We start from the raw sequence: 12,335 nt of genomic DNA, 5'->3' as shown, positions 1-12,335 counted from the left end.
CAATGAATATGCACTGAAGGAAGAAATCTGGTGAACTAAGTCCTGCTACCAAGTGTCTTTTGAGCTTTGTGGTTTTGTGCAAATCAATAATCTAAACCTCTGAGCCTTTGGTATCTCTGCAACATAGAGATAATCTCACCCAATAATCCCTTAGAAGGCTACGAAGGTTCAGAAGTAAGACAAACTTGTAAAAGAAATACATAACATTTAATATCACTATCGAAGAGAGAATATATACAGCACCTAGCATATAGGTGGTACTCCAATCCCTTTCCTGGGGTATAGCTTTGTGGCAAAACAGACCTTATAAAAAAATAGACCAGTTAATTTATATCCTATCTAGAGGACCAAAAGACCAAACAAAAAAGCCTAAAATCAGTGTCCTCTTGCCACCTCAGAAGGTTCAAATACTATGGAATTTTGGACCGAAAGATCAGGAAGCTGCTTTACCTTTAAATTTTAATTAAATGTAATTATTTCCGCTGGGAATAAATGACCTATACAGGTATTATGCCCCTGATGCAGTATACTCTGCAAATAATTTATTCCCAGAGGAATTCAAGTGATATAAAGGATGCCCAGACCCAGCTTCCTTCCCAGATGGAAAATACTGTGACCAGTTGTCCCACGAGCATGAACATGGTTACATGTTCTTTTTGGCGCCCTTTGCTTCGAATCCCCAAATGTGGCCCACTGTCCACTCTGCTCTGCCCTCCTGGCTTCTTTTCCTAACACACAGCCACCCAGAGATCTGTCTGTGCTGTATACACATTTGTCAAACTGTACTTTTGTGAGTAATATATGTGATCTATTGTAGGTCAATTCTACAATAAAGCTGTGCAAAAAGAAAGAAGAAGAAGAAAAAGACTATATAAAACAAAAATTCCCTATAGCTACTTAACCAGTCCTGTCCAGATGTACATTCCCATCTCTGCTATTGCAAACATGACTGTGCACACATCCCTTCACACCGGTCCAAGTGCGCTTCTAGCTATTCCCCTGGACAGGAACCTGCTGGTCAAAGGGTACATGCACAGGGACCCGGCAGGCCATCGCCCAGTTCCCTTCCACCAAAGTTCTACCCATTTACACCTGATAAGAACACCTGAGGGTGTCTACTTCCCTCCACCCTCACCAGCTCGTGTTGGCAAACTTTCAGACTTTGTCAGTGTGACAGCTGGTAAATGATCTTTTGTTACAATTTTAATTTTTACCCCTTTCTTTTTAAGTTTGAACATTTTCTCATGTATGTAGGAACCATTTGTATTAAATGTTCTGGAATTACCCAGGCCCATTTTTCTATTGAGTGGTAGGTCTTTTTCTTGTTGATTTGTAGAAAGTAATTTTATACTAGAGAAATTAACCTTTTATCTCTGATACTGATTTCAATTTTTCCCACAGTTTTTCAACTTTATGATAATTTCATAGCACGTAGAGACTTTCCTTTCACATTTAGCAATCTTTTATATTTCTGAATCTTTGCCCACAGATGGCTTCTGGGTTTGGAAACAAACTTAGAAAAGTCTGTTTGGGGAAAGCCCCAATATGAGGCTACCAAAAAGTGCCTTGGGGTTTCTTCTAGTAATTCTGTGTTTCGATTCCTTTTATATTTCAGTCTTTGACCTGCTCTGAATTGGGTTGTGAAGCATTTATCTAACTTTGTTTTATTTTTTCTCCAGATGTCTAACCAATTGCCAACACTTTTTACTGAATAATCCATCGTTCCCCCCATTGACTTGAAATGCCATTTTTTTATCATAAAACACATTCTCATTAATCACTGGGTCTATTTTTGGACTTCTAGTGTGTTCCATTATCTGTTTATTCCTGCTCTTCACAGCAATGGTTAGTTTCTATAGCCTTTTGAGAGACAGAGGCAGATCAGTGGACGCTGGGAACGGGGACAGCAGGGAGGAACGTGGGAGGGGGCAAAGGACACTCTGGGGTTGATGATGTGTCCACAGGGGCATCTATGTCAACATTTGTCCAACTGTACCTCTGTGAATAATATATGCAATCTATTTTAGGTCATTCTATAATAAAACTGTGGAACATATGTATACACAAAACAAAAAATTTTCTATGGCTTTTTAAATGTTTTAATATCTGGTAATAGCTTAATATACCTTTATACACACTTTTCCTATTCTTGCTTTTTTTTGCTGCTCCATATGAACTTTAGAATTAGCTTATCCATTACTAGTTCTGAAGGGGACAATCACACACGAACACACACATGCACTTTAAATGACACACCGGGTGTAACATTCCCCAAACAAGCAGCTCGCCTTTTTCCGCACATGGCTTCTCTGGCTCAAACAGCACAACGCCAGAAAACACGGCCCACAAATGCTCCCACGACAGATTGTAAGGGGAATAACTATCACTGCTGGTGCTGGGGAGAGGGAAATCGTATTCTAAAAGCCAAATTATTAAATTTAATGTTTAAGTAGCTGATTATGCCACGTATCTGGATAGCACTGCTTTTTCTCACTCAAAATGGAACAAACCACAGGAGGTAGCCAGGTGCTAAAATGGGGTCCCAGTACTTATCATTTCAGGGTATCGTCCAGGTCCCCTTATCAGAGTAAATCATCCTAGTCAGCTCTCTCCCCAGCAGGGAGCCCCGCTGGACCAGTGTCCTGACGCATGAAGAATAACCATGGCTTGAATCACTCTGAGACATTCATTACAACTTCTCTTAACATAAAATGTTACCATGCAAATATAGCACACATGTCTCTTTTCATTCCCACTCCAACCTCATTTAAAACCTCCTGTGGTTTTCCTTCCTGACAACTTATGAAATTGTGCCAAAAATTAAAGTCAAGGGATCAATTCAGAAAAGTGTAATATAATTTACAATATTTTAAAAACAAGTCTTGGAGCAAATGGCATGAAAGATATAACCATCATCAAAACCGCTTGCATTAGAAGCAACCCAAGTGTCCACTGGTGGAAGAATGAAGAAAGAAAATGTGGCGCAATCTGCCCTCCCGACCTCAGGTTCTGCACCCATGTATTCAACCAACCTCGGGTGGAAAGTATTTAAAAAAAAAAAACAAACCAACAAATTCACTGGAAGAATATGCAATAACAAAAAATAGAAAGAAAAAATTTTAAAACTCAATAAAAAATAACAATACAATAAAAAATACAAACTTTTAAAAAATATAGTACAATAACTATTTACAGAGCATTTACATCATAATAGGTATTATATCTGTAGGTGATTTAAAGTATATGGGAGGATGAGTGTAAATTAAATGCAAATACTGGGCCATTTTATATTAGGGACTCGAGTATCTGACTTTGGTATTGGCAGGGTCCTGGAACCAATCCCCAGAGGATAATGAAAGAGACCAGGCACACAGTGGAGTAATACTCAGCCTTAAAAAGGAAGGAAATTCTGACGTAGGCTACAACCTGGATGAACCTTGAGCATTATGCTCAGTGAAACAGGCCAGTCACAACAGGACTAATCTGCATGACCCACTAACATGAGGTGGTAGCCAAATCCATAGGGACAGGGAGGAGAATGGGGGCAGTTGGGGCAGCCAGGGGCTGGGGAGGGGAGGCAGTGTTCAGTGGGTGCAGAGTTTCAGTTTGGGATGATGAGAAAGTCCCAGAGATGGATGGTGGTGATGGCTGAACAACAGGGTGAACGTATTTAACATACACTTAAAAATGGTTAAGATGGCAAATTTTACATTATGCCATAAAAAAGGTTAAAAAAATGAGAAAAGTAAGTTTTTATTTTACCTTTAAAAAATAAAGCTTGCATTAGATAAAAAGAAGAGCCTTTTCACTAAATACTAAAATACACATGTTTTTATAATTATGGATTTCAGATACATGGTTTATTATATTGAAATAAGACACTATTTTGAGAAAAAAAATATTCAATACCATCTTGGGATCTTGCCATGTAACAAGTATGGGAATTTTCAGGTGTTAAAAATTAAACACTCTCTAGAGTTAGGATGCTCAAACCAATTCTACCAACGTTCTCGTATTCTAATCGTTATAAAATTTTTAGAAAGCTCACAGCCAGTCCCTCCTCATGGCTTCCTGAAAGCCTCCCTACCTGGACCTCCGGCTCTCCATCCGCTTCTCCCACAGCCAGCCAGCATTCCTGCCGTCTCCCCACCTCCTCCATGACGCGCTCCCAGCATACCTGGGCCTCGCCTGCCTCTTGGTCCCACCAGGCTCCCTCCAGAGCCCAACCAGTCTCCCAGCCTCACCAGGTCCCTGCGGCCAGGACACAGGGACTGATGTTTCTGCCTCTGATTCTGAAGACTTGTTAGAGGCCTGCAGTCACCAACCGCTTGCCTTTCAGGTGCTGGTTGGTGTGATGGCCGGCCAAAGCCCTGCACTGCTGACCTTCCTGCTTCACCAGCCTGCGTTCCCACATACCACCTCCCCATGGGGTTACCTTGCAACGAGGCAGTCACACACAGCCTCACACATGACTCATTTGCCTTCTAAATCTACCCCACCCGACCCTCAAATGCCAGGGGTGAGAATGTGAAGAAATACCTTTGAAGGCAGAGCCAATTTTCAGCGCTGCCAATATTTCTCTCAACAATCTGATGCTAAGAAAAGTTGTAAGACATAAAATAAACCGTTCCCCCTTTGACCCAGTAATTCCACTTTGGGACAAACATTTAATAGGGAAACAAAACAAAAACACATATATTCATAGCAGCACTCTTTTCAACAGCTAGAAAAGATGCAAACAGTCAAGAATGGGGAAGAGCTAAGAGAACTGCTAAACAGCCACACACAGTGGGATACTACCTAGCGATTAGAAGACAAATCGGTAGAAAACAGGAATATACAGTTCCCTCAGAATCTTCCCAAAGACCTGCTCACACCATTACTCTAAGCAGCCACATGAGAGGTAAGACAAGGGCCCTGTTCACTTAACAAATGACAATTCAACCTCCTTTCAGACAAACACCCCAGCCCAAAGATGGCCTTTTGACTTCTGAGTCAATGCTTTAGTCACTAGTTCTGTCCCATTTCTACGTGAGATTGCCAAAAACCTTGCCCAAATGATTATTCTAAGGGAGCCTGAGGATACTCCACATTCATAAGATGTGGGGTGTGACTTACAAGGTTAAGGAGGTAGGAAGCCCCAATGCGACGACAGGCAAAATGCAATCATTCAAATCTCACAGACTTAAAGTATACACACACACACACATATGTATATCTTAAGAAATCTAGTTTTTTTTTTTTAATAAAAAGCATCAGAAACACTGCTATGGTTTGCACATATGTCTCCTCGAAAACTTCAAAAAAGTAGTGCTAAATGGCAAACGTACCATAAGATAGCTGCTCACGACAAAATTAGGTCAGCTTTACTTAAATTCCTTCACAAGATTCAGGAAAAGGAAATAAACAGCTAACTAATACACAAATGAATAGAGTATATGCTAAACTGCACTGAATTGTGAAAATGGGCAAAATGTTCGGAGGGGATGCTGATTAGGAAAAGTGCCCTAGCAGTGACCAGCGATGGGGACAGCCATTATAAGACAGTACATTGGGCAGTACCAAAAAGGGAAAGGCAAAGTCAAAGGACCCCCTAAAGCCCTTCTGGCAGGGGGTGAAGTATAGGGCCCTGGGTGCCCAGCCACCTGGGAGACCCAGAGAGACACCCCCAACATCTTGCCAGCCTAGCTGAGAGGACACCATCCACTGCATCTTCCTGAGGTTCCACGTGGGGCCAGACTCCACAGAAGCTCTCAACCTGCACAGGAAAGAGATACTTCTGCTACCAGCCACAGGTACTCAAGCCCTTCGCACCAGGCAGAGGGGTCCTGCCTGGAAAGGGCCGAGGTCGGAAGCCCTGGGCATGCAGCCCTGTCCCCAAAGGTCTGTACAACCTGGAGACTCGGCTCAGCCTCCTGACACCTTCTGTAAGATGGGACACACCCAGTGGATGAAGTCGGAGTGCCATCCTACACAGTGAGACCATCAGGGACATGAGACAGGGAATCCCTACAGACAGAAGGAGACTGAGGAGACATAACAGGATTCTAGAAGGGGTCCTGGACCAAAAAGGAGGTGCTGCGGGATGGGGCAACACCTGCATGGGGCCTGTGATTGACAGCCTTGTCACCAGCACTGGCTGCTGCATCAATGCCCAGCTCCTGACTGGGAGCATGGGGCCATGCACACAAGGGCCTTGTCCCTGCAGATGCACATGGAGTGTGCAGAGAGGATGGGGTAGCATGCCAGAAAAGTCTGAGGGCCGGGCGCGGTGGCTCACGCCTGTAATCCTAGCACTCTGGGAGGCCGAGGTGGGCGGATCGTTTGAGCTCAGGAGTTCGAGACCAGCCTGAGCAAGAGCGAGACCCCACCTCTACTAAAAATAGAAAGAAATTATATGGACAGCTAAAAATATATATAGAAAAAATTAGCCGGGCATGGTGGCACATGCCTGTAGTCCCAGCTACTCGGGAGGCTGAGACAGGAGGATCGCTTGAGCTCGGGAGTTTGAGGTTGCTGTGAGCTAGGCTGACGCCACGGCACTCACTCTAGCCTGGGCAACAGAGTGAGACTCTGTCTCAAAAAAAAAAAAAAAAAAAAAAAAAAAAAAGAAAAGTCTGAGGACAGAGAGAAGATGCAATGACAATGGCAATGACAACAACCAGGAAATCCAGGTAAAGGGGTGCAGGAGTTCTTTGTACTGTTCTTGCAATTTTTCTGTAGATCTGAAATTACTCCAAAAAAATTTTTAAATTTTGAATAAAACGTGCTTTAAAAGGTGCAATGAGGTGTGCTCTCCCTAGCACACACGGGGGTTCTCAGACTCAAATGGTAATGAATGTAAAAGCTGTCAAGAGACACAGAAACTAAAGTCATCATTAGCTGAAATATGAGTACGTCCAGTGTCAAGGTCTCATCCCCTCAATAAAGAGAAAGTAAGTCATTTCCCTTGGTGGCTGAGCGGGCCAGGGCAGGGATTAAAGGCTCGAGCCAGGAGCCCACCACAGAATGAGGCAAGGCACCAAAAGGCTTTGGCAACCACAATTGAATTTCTTTCACTACGACAACAAAGATTACACTGATAACTTGTCATTGTTTCACGTCTTAAATTATACTCACTGGGCCACATATGGACAGTAGGCTGTGAGAACTACTTGTAAAATACAAATAAGAGCCACCGTCAGATAAGGGTCAGAACACTGATCAACAATGTTATCATAAACGTAAATCTTGTCTGCTTACCTCATTGGCCCGTTGGATTATTTTGTCATCCACATCTGTAACACCCATCACCATGACTATGTTGCATCCAAAAACCTTGGTTAGGATCCTTCGAATTATATCAAATCTCACATATGAGCTGAAACAAGAAAAGTCAGGATGTCTTTAATACACAAAGTTGTCATTGTTATCTTATTAAAAAATGTGCTACATTTTAATATGCTGCTACATGACTTCAACTGTGTGATATGTTTGACAGTTTGAGCGGAGCTAGTAAAAGGAAAAGCCTCTTCACGGACTGGACACCGTGGGTCCAAATGAGAAAAGATATTGCACCAATTTCAGGGCACAATATTGGCATTTTTAGTTTTAGAGCTGTTGTTTAAGTAAATTTATATCTGTTTGATCATACAAAAATTCACTCATATTACAATCTCACTAGGTAGTTAAAATACTGGAACTTTTACCATTCCTGTTCATGTTCTAAAGAAATTCTAATTTTTCACTATGACAAAATAGATAAAAGCAAATAATGACAAGTCTAGTGTAATCCCATTAAAGATATATAAGATCACTCCTAAGAATGTATACACCAACGTGGACTATTAAAATGCCAGCTTACTTATATATTACATAGGGGCAACTCAGACTTTTAAAACCAAAGGGGTTTAAAATCCATTTAAAAAATCTTAAGAATCTGGTTTCCCATAAAAGCAAGCTTAAAACTCAAGGTCAGCTAATCTCATGCTCATCTCTGTCATCCATGTGGCCTCTCTAAATTTGAGTCCATACAATTGTTACTGTATCACTTTAATCTCCCACCCACCCCCAACATAGCAGAGGCCAAATCTCAAATCCAGTGACAAAGCTATCTTCAAAACTCCTTGCCAAGATACGTAATCTCTTAAAGCCTTAGTCTGCTTACTTACAAATTGGGCAAAATTCCAGTAACCCACAGGATCACTGTGTACAATCTTAGAGCCTGTGCAGCACTAATTCTAAAAACACAAGCTGTTATTGCTATTATCATCACTATGCCCTTCATTAGTCTCGAGTTTGGAGACTCTACAAGAAATGAGATTTAAAAGAAAAATTAACAGGAGCTTAAAGTAAATGAAAACAAGAATCAAATCACACTCTTGGCCCAGAGGAGCTCAGGCTGTCCCAGAAGTGCCCTGCCTGACCTTCAGCAACTTGAGGCTCCCAGATGCTGTGGGTGGGTTGGGTACACAGTGGCATGCACACACATCCCCCGCAGGCATCTGGCACCAGGAGACCTCAGCTTCCTTCTGTGACTCCACTGCGACTGTGTGACTGCCAGGCAGGCTCCTTCTGTTCTGGTCCCAGCCCTCCGGCTCCATCAAGGGAGGATGCGCATCTGGATTATGATGGCTGCACATGTGGATGATGATGGCTAAGACTATTGTCAGTGCTAAGAGTCTTCACTCAAAACACTCCAATGTGACTCCATCCACTGTGAGATAAAACCCAAATCCTTTGGGCCAGAAAATACAACACCCTCCCCAATCTGGCCACAACCAACCCCTCCCACCTCTTCCCCATCTCCTTCCCCCTATTTAAGCCAAACTGGACAATTTGTTCCCCCCCCAAAAAGGATTTGCACCCCTCTGCCAACCTCTTCTGGAAACATCAGAGGCTATTGTTCAGGATGTCTCTTTCTACTGAAGTAAGCCCTAGGCATCCTCCAACGTTCTCATTCAAATTCCGCCCTGTGTAGCAGGCATTGAGCTGAAAAGTTAAATGATTGTGCAAATAACCACTGAAGCAGTTGCAGAACTGAGACAACTGTGGAAAGGTGGGGAAGGATGACAGTAGGTAAGGCAGAGCACAGGTGGGGCAGGGACGCCCTCCACACTGGGGAGAGGACACATCAGGGGAGAGTCGCAGCCCCTGGGAAAGCCCCACACGGACAGAGCTTACAACATTCATTCAGCCGTGCACTTAAGACTTGTACTGTTTTCTGTATTTGTAAGGGCAAATACAAATTATAACTGTAAAACTAGATTCTCCTAGCTGGAAATAAGGGAAGAGACTCCTTTTCAATGTTTGTAAATTTTTTAAATGGCCAAAATAAGCCTACAGCCAGTCTCACAACTCAGGAAATTTTGAAAACCTAGAAACCATCTCTCAAATGCAATCAAGGAAGACAATGCCCCATTTCCCAGTGTGGGGGAGGAGATGGGCCTAACTTGTCATCTGACTACAAATTGTTAAAACCCACCTAAAACAATGGGTTGTGCTGTGGTCTGAAAGTCTGTGTCCCTCCCAAATTCATGTGTTGAATCCTAACCCCAAGGTGATGGTATTGGGAAGTGGGGCCTTTGGGAGGTGATTAGGTCATGGGGCAGAGATGGCATCAGTTATAAAAGAGAGTTGAGAGCCTCCCTCACCCCTGCTCCTTACACCCTGTAAGGACACAGCGAGAAGGCACCAGCAGGCAGGCCCTCATGAGATACTGAATTTGCCAGTGCCTTGATCTTCTCAGCCCCAGAACAATGAGAAGTAAATTTCTGTTTACAAGCCACTCAGTATTTTGGTATTTTGTTACATTAGCTCAAATGGATTAAAACAGGTGGCATCCCCAAAGCTCTTTGAAAGGGTGAAATTTCTTTCTGTCTTTGTGATCATTCCCTTCTGGTTTAATGCTTATTCAATAGGAAAATTATTTTCTTTTTCCTCTACCTTTGGGGAGATTCCACAGGTTGGAAGGATATTTGGTTTTTAATATTTCCCCAACATATTTTGTAATTCAAAAAGACATCAGAATATGCTTTTGATAATTTTCTACGAGTTAGCCCAAAGGGAAGGGGGGAAAAACCAATTCCTAGATTATTTTATTTTTGTTATAAGAAAACTCAAAAAAGGTTCCCATCTTGCTGGGTGATATATCACCTTTTGAAAAGTGTACAGAGTAAATGTAACTTTTTACTTTTAGTCTAGGTCTGAACAATAAATACCAAGTTAAAAAATGTATAAGAAGTCATTTTCATATACTATATTTTGTAAATATACAAAATATTAGTAAACTTTGACAAACATAGGAAGCACTATGTCTTATGGTCAAGAGGTCAAGAAAGCAAACTCTTGGCAGTCAGAGAAACCATCTTCACCCAAGTTCCAACACTTCCTAAACGTGTGACCTTGGGAAAGTCACTTATCCTCAGTAATTGGGGAGCCCTATGACACGTCGAATATCAGGTATGGTGTTAAGCAGCACTTTGTGGGCATTATTTACTAAAATTGTTGTGAGTATTCAAAAAGATGGATACCATTATGATCTCCGTCTCCAAGCAATAGTGACTTGTCCAAGGCTGGGAAGCTAATGAGGGTGAGCACCGGAGTTGACTCTGGCCAGCTGGACTCCCTGGAAAGATTCCTTTTTGTTGGTGGTGGTGCTTCCTTAAAAATCTTATACTTCTCTTTGTTTTCTTAAAGTTTTCTTTATATCAACAAAGCAAAGGCAAATAAATGGAAAGACCTCTTAATGTCACTAAATCCACTAAGAAACATTTAATTCTAAAACAGGTACTTTTTCATTGTTTCACATTGCCTCCCTGAGTTTCCTCCCCTGTAAAATGGGTATAAATGCGCAGATTCCCTCTAAGAACCAAATGAGACTATAACATGTGTGCTTCCCACAATCCCTGGCATGTAGTGATTACTCAGGACCCATAAGTTGCCACTTGAAGAATGAAAAAAACCTGCAAAAGGCTTATCCTTTCTAAAATAAATGGTTCCCTGAAATGTGAAAATTCGAATCCAGGAAACTCACCAAGCATGGCCAAGGTGTGCATGATCATATACAGTTGGTCCACAGCTATACCTAGGAACAAAGTTAAAATCCAAGTGAAACATATTTGCAAGAAAGAGCATTCAACTGTTATAATGATCGTATAATCACTATTTTTTTTTAAAGTAACCTCTTGTAGGGGATGCACAGCCAAGGTACCATACCTAAACCGCTCAATTCGCACCCGAACCTGTGTCTGCAGTACACACACCCCAGCGTTGGGGACCACTCCCCGCGAGCCCAGCAGTGCCAAGACAACTGGGGCCCCGCGCCGCCCTACGCCGCCCGCGCCCGCGCACACGCACCAGGAGGCGGCTCCAGCGCACGCCACGATCAGGGGCTCCTTCCGCTTGGTGAGGCTGTTGTACACCTGCACGCCCGTGTCCTGGCCCGCGGGCCGCAACCACGCCCGCCCGCGGCCCCCACTCGCCGCCCGGCCCGCGTGCCCGAGCCGCCTGGCTCTCCCGAGGCCCAGCGCAGCCCGGAACAGCTGGGCGCCCAGGCCGGGATGGCGCGTCCGCAGCATGACCGCGGCCGGCGCCGGCGACAGCAACAGGGAGGAGTCGCGAGCAGGAGCAGCCCCTGCTCCCGGTCCCGCCCACGCCGCCCAGGCCCTGCCTGCGCCCCGCCCACTCCCGGAAGAGGCCGTCAGCCAGCGGAGCCCCGTCGGCCCTGGCCTGCGCCCTCCCTTGCGGGGGTGGGGACAAGGGCCCGAGGGGCTGAGGGCAGGGCGGGCACCCCGAGGCCGCAGGAAGAGGCGGGTCGCGCGCTACCTTCTTGCTGGCGCGGGCGAGCTGGGCCTCTGGGCGGTCCTGGGGCGAGCGTTCACGGCGCCGGCGCAGCCGCCGGGACCTCGCCAGCCCGCGAGGCATGTCTGCACCCCAGAGCACGGATTGCGCCCCGGTACACACAGCACGTGTGCACCCCAACACTCTGTCCTGGAATCTCGGGATTCAACGACCAAAGCTAGGAACCTACCTAGCTTCATCAAGTATGTGTAGCTGCAAATGTCTGCTTGGGATTCATTTTAAGGTTAAAAGTTCTATCATCCCATAACTTAAGAACCCATTCAAATTTTCTCGACCAATGTGCCCCTATTGGGATCTTGCAATATAGTGTCTACGCCTCGCACCCCTTCCCCCCCCAAAAAAATCCGTCTTGCTTTTGCAGGACTCAAAACAGCACAGAGGTTCCTCCGTTCTTTTAGTTTGCTTCGATGTCCCACCGAAAAGCAAATGATTGAGACAAATAAATGTGTTCCTAGAGTACTCAATGTTTTCTGAGTATCCTGGAGTCCAGTTCT

At 44.2% G+C, this 12,335-nt stretch overlaps 1 protein-coding gene across 3 annotated transcripts in view; it reads right to left on the bottom strand.

Moving 5' to 3' along the window:
- CARS2 (cysteinyl-tRNA synthetase 2, mitochondrial) overlaps window positions 1-11,608 on the bottom strand; it is a 51,294-nt gene extending 39,686 nt beyond the window's left edge. For all 3 annotated transcript variants that reach the window (XM_069467573.1, XM_069467574.1, XM_069467575.1), the window contains exons 1-3: window positions 11,338-11,608; window positions 11,015-11,065; window positions 7,243-7,360 (exon numbers count right to left, since the gene is read on the bottom strand). In XM_069467573.1, the coding sequence (XP_069323674.1) occupies window positions 7,243-7,360; window positions 11,015-11,065; window positions 11,338-11,558 (390 nt within the window). In that variant the 5' untranslated portion in view covers window positions 11,559-11,608. The remainder of the gene's footprint in view (window positions 1-7,242; window positions 7,361-11,014; window positions 11,066-11,337) is intronic.
- Window positions 11,609-12,335: the final 727 nt, after the last annotated feature.

This window comes from Eulemur rufifrons, chromosome 4 (assembly GCF_041146395.1).
Source record: "Eulemur rufifrons isolate Redbay chromosome 4, OSU_ERuf_1, whole genome shotgun sequence".
Lineage (NCBI taxonomy): Eukaryota > Metazoa > Chordata > Mammalia > Primates > Lemuridae > Eulemur > Eulemur rufifrons.
Note: the sequence above shows the minus strand (reverse complement) of the source record. Positions and strands in the feature narration are given on the sequence as shown.